Source organism: Leuresthes tenuis, unplaced genomic scaffold (genome assembly GCF_036924035.1).
Source record: "Leuresthes tenuis unplaced genomic scaffold, fLeuTen1.0.hap1 SCAF_21, whole genome shotgun sequence".
In the NCBI taxonomy this organism is placed as follows: Eukaryota; Metazoa; Chordata; class Actinopteri; order Atheriniformes; family Atherinopsidae; genus Leuresthes; species Leuresthes tenuis.
In genome coordinates, this window is record NW_027325375.1 from 26,036,878 (window position 1) to 26,049,244 (window position 12,367).

The 12,367-nt window shown below is 37.1% G+C and overlaps 1 protein-coding gene across 1 annotated transcript; it reads right to left on the reverse strand.

Annotated features, from left to right (window-relative positions):
- Nucleotides 1-5,944: 5,944 nt before the first annotated feature.
- Nucleotides 5,945-10,136, reverse strand: hrh2b (histamine receptor H2b). The gene is made up of 2 exons (XM_072374940.1): nucleotides 9,327-10,136; nucleotides 5,945-7,165 (listed from the first exon to the last, which is right to left on the reverse strand). Exons 1-2 carry the CDS (start codon nucleotides 9,945-9,947, stop codon nucleotides 6,692-6,694), a joined length of 1,095 nt encoding a protein of 364 aa, XP_072231041.1. The 5' UTR covers nucleotides 9,948-10,136; the 3' UTR covers nucleotides 5,945-6,691.
- Between the last annotated feature and the right edge of the window lie 2,231 nt (nucleotides 10,137-12,367).

Genomic DNA, 12,367 nt, shown 5'->3' on the forward strand with positions numbered 1-12,367 from the left:
GCTCAGACAAACCAGCTTCTGGATATCCAGACAGGAGTTTAGCAGTCATCTTTATATGGAACGATGAGAAGTGACAGCATCAGTGGGAAGCCATGTAGCTGAGATATCTGGAAGGATGAGGTAGAGCCAACAACTAAACCCACACACTAAAATATACACAGGGCCACACAGATAAATATACATACATTTTTTTCAATAAACAATCTCAAGTGAGTTTCATGTGAAACAGACAAAATCTGATCACATAACAATACATATTTTCCCAGGTTTAGGTGTGATTGTTCGTAACATTTACCAACCTGCAATTCTAAGTTATGTGAAGTAAAAGGGAGATTTTATAAAAAGTCACAATCGGTTCAGCTTTTGTGCAATGCCACAAAACACTATAAGCCTCTCAATAATCTGGTACTAATTTAGGCTCAATAAAGAATTGATGAGAAAGCTGAATTCACAAGAAGGATTTTATTGCAGCAAAGATGAGAGAATAAATATAAGTTATAGCCTCTCAAATGGAAACACAAGATAAACAAAGATGAGACCCAAAGTGTAGGTGCTATTAAAAAAGCAAATGTAGTCAAAGTGCTTTTTTCATTCTCTTATGCATATTCCAACCAAATTGTGAACATTTTCTAAATTTGTTCCCACTGTAACCTCTGGAATAAATTTGTTTAATTATCTATGGCAACTGCTGTCCTGTTTAGGTCTACTGGTGACAAATAGGACGTTTGACTTAACAAACATCAACCTGCACTGGAATCACACAGAGAGGAAGTCTGGAGGAGTGCTTGCAACGCTGTGGAAAAACCCCAAAAAATAAATCTTGCTCTAAATTTTGCTCTTCACCACCAACGTTACATCCTACTCGCTAGTATTTAGGTTTTCACATTCCATTGACGATATGTAGATAGCATCTAAATAATGCCAGTTGGGTATAAATTATGTGAAGATAACATGAAGAAATTTCATGGATGTAGGAAAAAAAAGACTTTGGGAATCCAAGATCATTTTCTTCTATCCTTCTCTACTTGAACTAAAAAGTGTCCCTGTGGACTGGAATATCTCATTCACACTGCACCATAATTTAATCTGAGGAAAAAAAAAGGTTTTCTTTCCAGCTGGTACATTTCTGATGAGTTATGAATTTAATGACCCAAATGACCTCCTTGTATTCACAGAGATCTTTTCAGCTCTGTCTCTGACTGTTGCCACATTATGTAGTCAGTGTTTGTATTAAGTTCCTCACAAACGGTGATGTCTCTTAATCTTTTTTGTCTCTTAAGTGTCAAGCGCACAAAGAGGGAAAAGGAATTTGAAAACTTGGATCTCTGTAAAACTCATGGAGAGAAACCTACTCTATACTGCCATCTAGTGGGAGAACATGGTTGTCTCAGAACAGACCTACTATGGACCCTCATCACTGGTCACAGTCTCAGTGTACCACATATAAGACACCATCCATTCATGCATTTTCTATAACCGTTTAATCCAATTTAAAGTAGTAGGGGGTGGAGCCTATCGCTGCTGCCATTGGGCGAGAGGCAGGGTATACCCTGGACAGATCGCAACTGCATATCTTCATAAGAAATATCAGTTAATGTGTCTGTGTTAAACCAGTCAGGTTACATCTACTTAAATTCATTGGTCTTTTCACGATTACCAGCTAAACTCACCTTGGCTTTATATTTCATCTGTGTCCAGACCTCAAAATCTTTTTAAACTTACTGCTGGCATGGCATAGTTTAAGCAGACCTTAATATAGGACTGGTAGGGATTGATGATATTACCATTACATTTCTTAAATGTTTTTTTTCAGGCTGATGGCCCTCATATTTTCTCTGTTGCACTGGAGGCTGAGCATATACTATCTGTTGTTCTCCTATCTTTTCCTTGTTTCCTCCTCTTGCCCCCTTTATTACCTTATTTCTTTTTTTTTTTAGTTTGTCACTTTTGAGGGGTCCCCTGCTGTGAATAACAGGTCAACACAAAATGACCACAAGAGGTAATTAACTGCATCCAGTTCTTTGGGAAACACTGAATTCCTTAGTAGAAGGACCAATATACTAATGCAAAAATATTCTGTAACAACATAAATTATGCAAAAGTTCATGTATAGTCAGATCTAGAGGTGGAGTTGTAGATATCAACCAAAGGACAAACCTCTGTAAAGTCTCTGTTGCTGGGTTATTTTCTGGGTGAATTGTCTTTATTTGTGTCTGTGTGAATCACACACGCCGAAACAATGATAACGTGTACTGCTCTTTGTGTAGCAGGTGGGATTTTATTACAGTAATCTTGTGCCATAGGGTTGTGACATGGATCATATTGTACAAGTAAACAGATAACCACAATGAAAATGAGAGGCTGAACATCTGCGATTACAGGAGCTATCTTTGTATCAGGTGTCATATAAACAGTGGGACAAACACAATACTGGATTTGCACACTTCTGAGACTGTAATATATTTTCATAAAGCACAAGATGACGCACAACAAATGGCACTAATGTGGATGTGTCAGTCTCTGAACTAAGATTAAACATTATTAAAAAGCAAATTTTGGACTGTGGTACAGTCCAGGTTATGCAGCCCACTATTTAATATCAAACATTTACAGAAGCACTGAACTTATGCTGATAAATATTTATTTGGAATGTATTTAGCCTAACAACGCTTGCCATCATGAATGAATAGATCACAGAACTGTCACACATTTCTAAGTTGTCCACAGACTGTGTAATTGTTTTTTGCAACATTAGTAAGTTAGGTAATTTGTTGTTTTAGTTTACGTATGATATTACAGACTTTTAACACAAGATGATTAGACACATTCCTATACACAGTGGGTAAAATAGAGGCATTTCAGAGCTTAAAGACAGGAATTGACTTTTGTTCTTAATTTTTTGGCAGGCATGTAATGTTTTTAATATTTTTTTATAAATCGATCTATATTTGTTTTCACTGAAAAAGAATACTTTATTTTTGCCATCAGTGAAACTTGCATACACAGACACACATGCAAAAAATGTTGCTTATCTCACTGATCTTTACAGAGGACAGCGATTAATGTGCCTAGTCTGGATGAAGTTACTGAATTTAAAGTGATTTACCTTTGGTTGAAGCTGCACAGTCTGCAGATACAGTAAATTAGAGGTTTTTATTTTGTCTTGTGTTGTAAAAAAAGAAAAGGGACAATTTCAAGCCTGTAAAATAAATCTTGTACATGTTCACCAGTAATATTTTTCTTTTCCTTCTTCAAAACATGTTTGTCCCAAAAGTTAAGATGATAACAATAATGATGGCCGTAGATGTTTTATTTAAACTCAGGAATACATTTTTTTTTTTATAGAAATGATAGATTCTTAACTTTTTATTTGACCATTTTACTGGTTGTTTACTTAGATGTGATGTTGCATTGTGAAAAAGAAACATCCGTAATGATTTTTGGCTTTGCATATCATTAGTAGGACTATCAGCCTGTTGCTTTGCAAAAAGGTGGAAACAGTCAGAAACATTTAAAGTCCTCCTTAGATGAAAATCTAAGTTTATAAGCCTGTCAGTAAGATGTTTTATGTTTTACAAGATGTGTCATAAGAAAAATCTGTTATGAGTTGGTACGTATTTGGCTTTTTGCTTTGAATATTCAGAGTGCCGCCTACATTTATGGAGAGGTTTCAAAGACTAATTTCATGTTCCATGTAGAACACTGTCGGGACCTATTTTACCTACTTGTAGGGTGGGACAGATTTCACATCATGTGCTGTGATGAACCTATGAAGTCAGGAACTAGTGTGAGCTACAGGGAGAAGTCAGCATAACCTAGGTGGCCATGATAGTAAAAGCCTGGAGGTGAAGCTACTTGGTGTGTTTGCCCTCCTTTTGAAGAAAAAAGGCTTGACATGCTCTGCTCATGGCTAGAATTATTCAAAATCAGATTCTGTAAGGGCCCATTTTTGCTTACACATGGGTTTCAGTCAGCAATAAGCTAATAAGCTTCAAATACAACTGCTGTTATCTACAAGTACAGGTGTTTATCATGGCTGCCTCGCGTATCCTGCGTACGTTTGGTGTTATGTGCACGTCCTCAGAAATGTATGTTATGCATACGCAAGTTGCAATATGTAGGTGACCGGTTGGAGGTGTCACAACAAAGTTGCAAAACCATTAAAAAAATCAATAAATCAAAGAACTACAGGTGAAAATCACACACAACATCTGCGCCGTACAATATTTATTGTTTTAACACAGTTTCACTCAAACCACCTTTCACCATTTTCGTCCATTTTGACATTTTGACCATTTTTTCCAAAGCTAAAGGACCAGCAACAGCAGCAACACCAAAATGAGCAGTCTACAACTCAGATTGCTCCAAATGTTTCTGATACTGCCCCTAAGTGACAGTAGAAGAGTGTTTGTTAAACTCCAAAGGAGTGTAGATGCAGAATCACTTTTGGAGCTTGAGCTTTCATGTGTTACCAAAAAGACGTTGAATTACAACAGACAGTAAATTTGACCCAATAACAACTGAGTTTTACCACTAAACTAATTATGAACAGACATGTCTATCAACTGGTAAATTTATTGTCTTCTCTCTGAACCATTCTTGTCCACAATTTCTGTACTCAAGTATTCGGTCTTGGTACCTGGAGCTGCAGAGTCCATGTGAATAGTCACTCCCACGGGTAATTTTCGGACCATGATTCTTTGCTAAAAGTTTCAAATGTACAATTTTGAGGAGTACAAATTAGTTTTAGTGGGTTTAAAGGGGAAGTTCGTTTTCTCCAAACCTGGAACTTATTTCTTGCATTAAATGCGTTCATCTATTCACCGATAACAGTTTGGTGAAAGTCGGCGTCCTTCAGAAGATATTTAGATAACTAAATACAAACTTCCCCTTTAATAGCTGTTGTTGTGGGACTTTACCGGTTTACCTCTGTCCATAGTTAGAGTCCTTACAGCTCAGTTAAAGAATCACCAGAGAATTTGGCAAGTTAAGCTTATGGCAATCTTTGGCTCCTCCTACAGTTGTGGGATATAACGTCACTGTCGTATTTTTTTCTTCTGATTTACATTTTTGAGGGATCTGAATGTGGGGTATGTGTGAAAGTGTGCAACGTAATCTACATTGTATATATATTATAGTCTTATGTCTGCAAGAAAGCAGAGAACATTTTGAAAGGTTACAAACTTCCAAGACTGTGGCATGTAATTTGCAAAGACTGACCAACATTTTTGTATGAGAAGAAATGTTAGTCTGAAACATAAGTGAGATGATAACTGAGGTTTTCTTATGTGAGGCAGAGATAATAAAGATAAGGTTGTAACTTATGCTTCAGTCTCTGGTAAATACCATAACACAGATAAACACGCAGCTGTTGCAATTTGTATTTCCTATAAGCCATGATCAGAGCACAAAAGTAAATGTCTGGGGAAAGTGAATATATTTCATATATTTCTTTTTACAAAATTTCTAATGATAACACAGAACATGCAACATCTGGTTTCATGCATTTAAACCAAGACTTGTATGGCATGGTCTTCATTCTAAGTTCCTGGCATTTCTGACATTATATTTTGAATTTATGTGATCTAATATCTCCTCCCCATAAGCATTCTTTTATCTAGACAAAACAAAAAATAAACTCGAGAATAAAATAGAGAATAGCAAAGAGAATGTTGCGCAAGATTGAAAGGCTTATTGCTATGGAAAGAGTTACTGACTGATTACAAGTTAAAAGACTTGAGAAAAAGCACTTAAAAAAGCATAATAAATATGTTCCTTGAATACAAAACATTTATACTGTGAGAAACGTTTTGCTCATTATAACATCCACCATTGTCCTTTACTTCTGTTTTTTTTTTTTTTTACATTTTTACACACCTATAATTGCTCTCCACATAATTATATACCTCTAAAGACAGGATATTAAATCTGCTGATGTCACACGTATACATTAGAACAGTGTCAATACCTAGAGTACATTACAGGTAATACAGTTTTAATAAACCATTTAATTGCATTTAAGATTGTCCCTCCAATATTATTTTTACTTTGTATTCCATATAACCAGTCTTCATCATAAAGTACTTTCAGTCATTACTTTCAAATGTCCTTTTGGAAAGTATGTCTTGTTCAGTTACACTTAATTTGTTAAAATGTCTAGGAAGCCGTTTAGGTCATCCAGCTTCAGGTCATATCAACGATAAACATGTTCTGCATATGAAATCAACTTTGTGGTCACTTATTCACCGTCACTGGCAGGCCCGAAGGGAGAGAATATAAACACTCAGCAAACTTTTAACCACCTGTGTCTCTGAGCATTTTGTTAAAACATTTACTGAGTTATCAATTCATTCCACTCAGCTCCACAACTTTTAACTCTTAACTGTAACAAACACATTTCAATACTGCAAACTTCAGTTTGATATTTGAAGTAATTAAGGAGATGATGTGCACTTTCATTCAAGCACTAGAACTGTGGATTTTGTATTTTGTAGTATCCAGTCCCCTACCAAAACATCTGTGTAACATTCATTGTGTTTTTGCCTTAAACTGTATGACCTTTGGCACTACTCACTGAGAATCTGACTTATCTGCTAATCTGGTGCTGTGAGTGGTTTAGCAAGTTTGTTATTACAACATTTGTATCAACAGTCCATCAGTGTCCAGTCCATCAAACAGTATCCACAGCATTTCATCTTTGCTCATCAGGGATGCCATTCTTATGTAGAGTGAGGTTCTTCTCCTCAATTTCAATCTTAACTTTTTCTATGTGTTTCTGAGACTGTTGGGGGACCCTGAATCCATTAAAGAAGGCCAATCGTTTGTGCACAGGCACACATGTAACCTGCAGTTTTCTGCATGACGGTGCTCTGCAGCGAAGCAGCTCTCCATAGGCTCGACGGAAATCCCTGTTGAATGCTGGATACAGAATGGGATTAAGGGTTGAGTTGAAATAGCCCAGCCACAGGACAACTGAATGCAGTATATTAGGGGGGTTTGTCTTTTCCCTTATGCCTTTGCACGTGAAGAAAGTGAAGTAGGGGAACCAACAGATGACAAAAGCCCCCAACACAGCTGCAAGGGTCACTGTAGCTTTGTGCTCCCGGGCTATGGCTGCAGTTGCTGAGCGTGCAAATGATGGGGTGGTGGCACGAATACGCCGCACCTGAAAAGATTGGTTAGGACAGGGATAGAGAACCAGAGGACTCAGAAAATTAGATCTTAGGACTGAGGTCACTCACTGGCTTGATAGTACTAGCATTAATCTTACAGGACAAATTTGACTTTAGATGAATCATATTAAAATATTCCTTGAAATACTTGTCTTTGTTAAAATGCAGATTACTAATTTGAGGTCATACGTTACAAAACAGAAGGCAAGCCTTAAAAAGAACCCTGACTATATGACTTGTATGGTATACTAGATGAACATTTTCATTGCCTATATAAATGTGATATTTAAAAGACTCAAAGTGGCGTTGTTTTAATATCATTAGAGAAAATCCGCTATTGATATTCATGTTGCAATGCACTACAGATGGTGATGTCAGCTGGCTGGAAAGGCCAAGAGTCTGGTCAAATAGTTAAAAAAAATCTCTTTTTATCTTTTTCTTTACCCTGGAAAACATCATGGGTTTGTGGACCCAGGAAAAGTTAACCTTTACAACATTTACAATCCTGCAGCACTGAAACTACAAGTGTTTAAAGAATATTCAACAGGAAGTGCTTTAGATACCTCATCTATCACCACATTGTTACACAAAGGTGTTACCACATATTATAGATAATGTACAATGTGACTGTATTATTAAGTGAAATATTGTGTTATAACAGGCTCCTCACTCTCCCCCTTCTGTCCTCGTATTTATCCACACAAATTACAACTAGTACGACTGGAAATCCATTAAAGAATAATTGAGCGTCACCATGGAAGTTGCACCTGCAAGCAATTGTGGGAAAAAGTAATCTCCTTTCATTAATGAATAATGCTCCAATGTATACTATGCTGAGGGAGATCTTAAATTAAGCTTTGGATTGGATTGGAGCTCCTTTCCTTAACGTTTGGAGAATTCAAACAGCTCTTATAATGGCTGCTACAGACATTCTTTCGGGTCATTCCACTCTGTTAGTTATTTATTTAAACCAAATAGATGGTGAAGGTGGTGAAGACAACACTGAACTATTATTCAAAAACGGGTTTTCAAGGTTTGATAAGCTGAGAACAGTTAACAAAGAATGACCTATTAAGACTAAAGCTGCAGTGGACGCCTGTAAGATTCATGTTTTGTGACTAGTGGCATGTACAATATGAAACAAAGTTAATGTCTTGCTGCTGCTGCTCATATTACTTAGAACAAAGGATGATAGAGATGATAATCTTTCTGTGTTTTTATGCATCTGATCCCACTTATCGACTGCCAGAACAGTAACAATCAAAACCAGTTCCAAGCCACCAGCTATAGTTGACAAACGTACACATAGATCTGGTAAGGCATAATATGAAAAGAGCTACAGGTCTATAGGAAGCTGTTTTTTGCTACTTCTTGTATCTAGAAAAACTGTGAAGACTTGCTTTTGTTCCCTTGTTGCCTTTCAACTGAAATATACAATAAAAAATCAGCAACATGTAGAATTGAATCAGTCTATACTACTGGCTAATAAAGAGCCTGTCTCCCACCTAAAAACGTCTTCATGGTGTGCTTCAGCTAACAAATGTTATCGTCAAAATCCAACCAGGAAGTGACAAAAGTCATTTCGTAAAGTGTTGTGCCATCAACTGAATACAATTCAGAAGTTAAGAAGCTGTTGTCATACGTTGGTGTTGAACATTAGTTATGAATGGACACATTTCTGAAAGCACTGAATTTCACCATGCCACCTAACACCCCCTCCTAGCTCTTTATGAGGATTTTTTGCCTTCTTAAAGTAAACAGTTAGGAGGGACATCTGCTCCAATGTGGACAAGTGCATATGAGCCATATTTCCCTCCTGACACTTTGAGGGGCAGCTCTTTACAGGTTACCAATATCAGTCATGTCAACCTATATGATTATATCAGTTAAAGGACTTGTTACCATTTAAAGTTGTAACTTTATCAAACTGGTAACAAATTGTGGTCAGATGACTTCCTTTACCCAACAGTTCTTTGTTCACGTAAAGTAATGATGTACTATACTTTTTGTTTTTCTAATAAAATATTTTTTGTAGTAGAGTAGAGTGTAACTTAGAACATTTTAAGTCATACAAGTTTTATCAGTCAGGGCTGCTTTAGAAGTAGTGAACTATGATTTAGATGTTTTACAAAAATCATTACACAAAATACTGACCTGTTCTCGTGCCACTTTGAAAATGCAAAGATACATTCCACACATAAGCAGTAGGGGCATGTAGAACGAGAAAAAGGCATAAATAAGAACATAGTTGTTATTCCATTCAAACTGGCAGTAGCGTCCCTTCTTGTCTTCATCTCCCATCCTCCAGTCTGAGTGCTGCACACTGTAGTCTGCTGTGTTCCAGCCCAGGTTAATGGGCAAAAAGGACATGGCAAGTGACAATACCCAGATTGAGACGATGGCCAGTGTAACTCTTTTAGGGGTAACTCTCCTGGAGTGGCTGAGGGGAGATGAAATGGCCAGATATCGGTTCACGCTGATTGCAAGGAGGGTCAGAATAGAGCATGTGCAAAGCAAGACATCCAGCGAGATGTAGATATTACATAGGGTTCCTCCAAAAGGCCATTTTCCACCATGTAGCTCTACAAAGGCAGACAAGGGCAGCACCAGTAGGCCGAGCAGGAGATCTGTCACCGCTAGTGACACCACAAAGCAGTTAGGAATTCTCCATAGTCGTCGACTGAGTCCCACAGCCAAGCACACCATCACATTACCACCGATGGTCAGAATGATAATAGACACGAGGAAAAGCCAAAGGACAACTGTGGAAGACATAATTCCTTCAACCTCTGGGTCACAGCTGATGTTGGTATTTGAAACTACTCATCCACTTGGCAAGGTATTCTCTGTCACCACCAGTTCAATTTGCCATCAGATAATACTTCTCCTGGCATCCGTGTGGAAAGGATATCAGGTTGAGAGGCAGCTCACTGAGGGGAAAACATCACGTTTTCCTCATTGTCTCTGCCCATGAAGTAAACACGCTGCTGGAGAAAAAAGAACAACAGTGATTACTTAAAAAATTCACATAACCACGTAAGTGTCAGCTCATTATTTGATTACTTCAGAAGTAAAGGTATTTAATCCATATGACATTGAATGAAGTAGTCCTATGTCTGTTACATTACTTAAAAAGGTCCCTTGGAGATAAGTAAAAAAGATTATTTGGGCTTGAGGGCAGTTTTCTACCAGGAGTTCTATGACAAAACTGAATACAAATCCCAGTTCTCAGTGAGAATCTTACTGTATTGTATTATATACAGCAGTGATGTTTATGCAGTGAAGAAACAGTAGCACTTTGGCCAACTACAGCATCACATATACATTGTATCCGACTCTCATATGTACATATACTCCAATAAAGTTGCTGTCCATCCACAAGTTAAACAACAGTTAAAGTTTGTTCACCTCATTGGTTCTTTGTCTTTCCTATACAGTGTTAAATATTAAATCCTTTTTATATGCTTGTAATATTAGCATTCAGACACCCTGTTGTGTGGCACAGCAGAATAGGCCTGTCTTTTCAGTCAATTTGTTGTATGTTTGCTAAAGTGGTTGTATATTAGACAGTCTTCTTGAAGATGTTTAGGTATAACAGGTCAAGATGATGATATCGATGAAAGCAGTAATAAACTTTGATGATCCAAAAGAGAGAGATCAAGAGCTAATGAATGTGTCTGCATGAAATATGTGCTAATGTTAGATAGCTCGTCCCTAAAGACGGGTATATTTACCAGGAAGAGAAAGTGTGGGCTGCTCTGTATTAGTTTATCACCAGCAAGGTCAAAAGACAAGTTTTCAAAAGAGATCATAAATACTTCTGTTGAAGGAGTGATACATAAATCTAACCATTTTAGAATAATCTGACAAAAGAAAAACAAGCAAAAACATCTCACTGTACTGCTAAAAATCCACTTAAGGGGTTTATTTCCTTTTTTTCACTTTTGGTTGCATCTTGAATGTTAAAGACAACGTGAATATGTCAAGAAAACATAATCCATGTTTATTCGCCTCTTTAGCCATGCAAGAGCTGAATACGAAGTACAAAAAATAAAAAATTATAACAAACATAGACCTGTGTTTTTCCTTTGATGTACACTTTCAGAGCCCCAGCTGTCCTGTCTTGCAGTATGAGTTAATACTGATGAATACAACTTATGCACAGTATATCATACGTAACAACAAACAAGCTAAACCAATTTTCCAGTAACAGCTAATTCAATTTGATGAGGTCAGCTTGTGTTGCCACACCATCACTCATGAGAGTGTTCTCTCTTTCAATGCAGAAACAGAAAATAGGGACTTCATAAGAAACAGTCTGTCTTTCAAGCACTGGTAATCAAATGGAGGTAAAACCACTGTGGTCAGTAAGATTTAATGATTGAGAAAGCATTGACTTACGACAACAAAGTTGATAGTGACTTTTTTTGTATTTGTATTTGTATGGAGTATTTGAAGACATAGAGTGATGACAAACCTGGACTGGGCTTTAACTAACTTATATGCACGACTATAAAAACACTGCCCCAAAAGCAACATACATTAAGTATATACAATTAAGGTGCAGAGATGATAAGTTATCAAAAACTCCAGCTTTATGGCCCATGTTTCACATGACAGTCTCACTTGTGTTTATTTTAAGTGTGTGTTCAGTAGCTGTAAAGCAGGACTATCCAAAGGAAGCAATGGATCACCAAGGATCAACTTTATCTTTAGTGTTTTGGCAGTGCTTCCTGTTCTGCTTAGGGATTTTCCAGTAAAATATAGTTCACTTTGTAATAACAATTAAGACAATTATGATGGAATGAGAGCAATGGCGATAAGAACAGCGGATACAGAATGATAATATTTATGTTGTGGTGGTGTTAAAACAATCATTTTTGGCATAAGAATGGCTCATTGACTGGGCACCATAGATATATCATTTTTATGTAAAACCTTTGATCCAAGTAATTTAGGTTTTTGTGAAGAAATACAAAGATCAGCCGTTCAATTTACAACTGCAAATAGTATTTGGAGCATGTCTCCATAGGTGTTTCCATAGGCTAAATGCTTTGATAACACTATTCATATGACTACTTACTGCTGGGGCTGTAATCAACCAAATAAATTCTTGGTCGACTAAAACCCTGAAATTTCGACTAAAAATCGACTAATCGGGAGGGGGGGCAAACTCGAGTCTGACGGCTCTGACA

Excerpts from the sequence above, each read along its gene's own strand:
- hrh2b (XM_072374940.1), bottom strand. The coding sequence starts at position 9,947 with ATGTCTTCCACAGTTGTCCTTTGGCTTTTCCTCGTGTCTATTATCATT. Across the intron at positions 7,166-9,326 it reads TCAAAGTGGCACGAGAACAG|GTGCGGCGTATTCGTGCCAC; the intron begins GTCAGTATTTTG and ends CAATCTTTTCAG.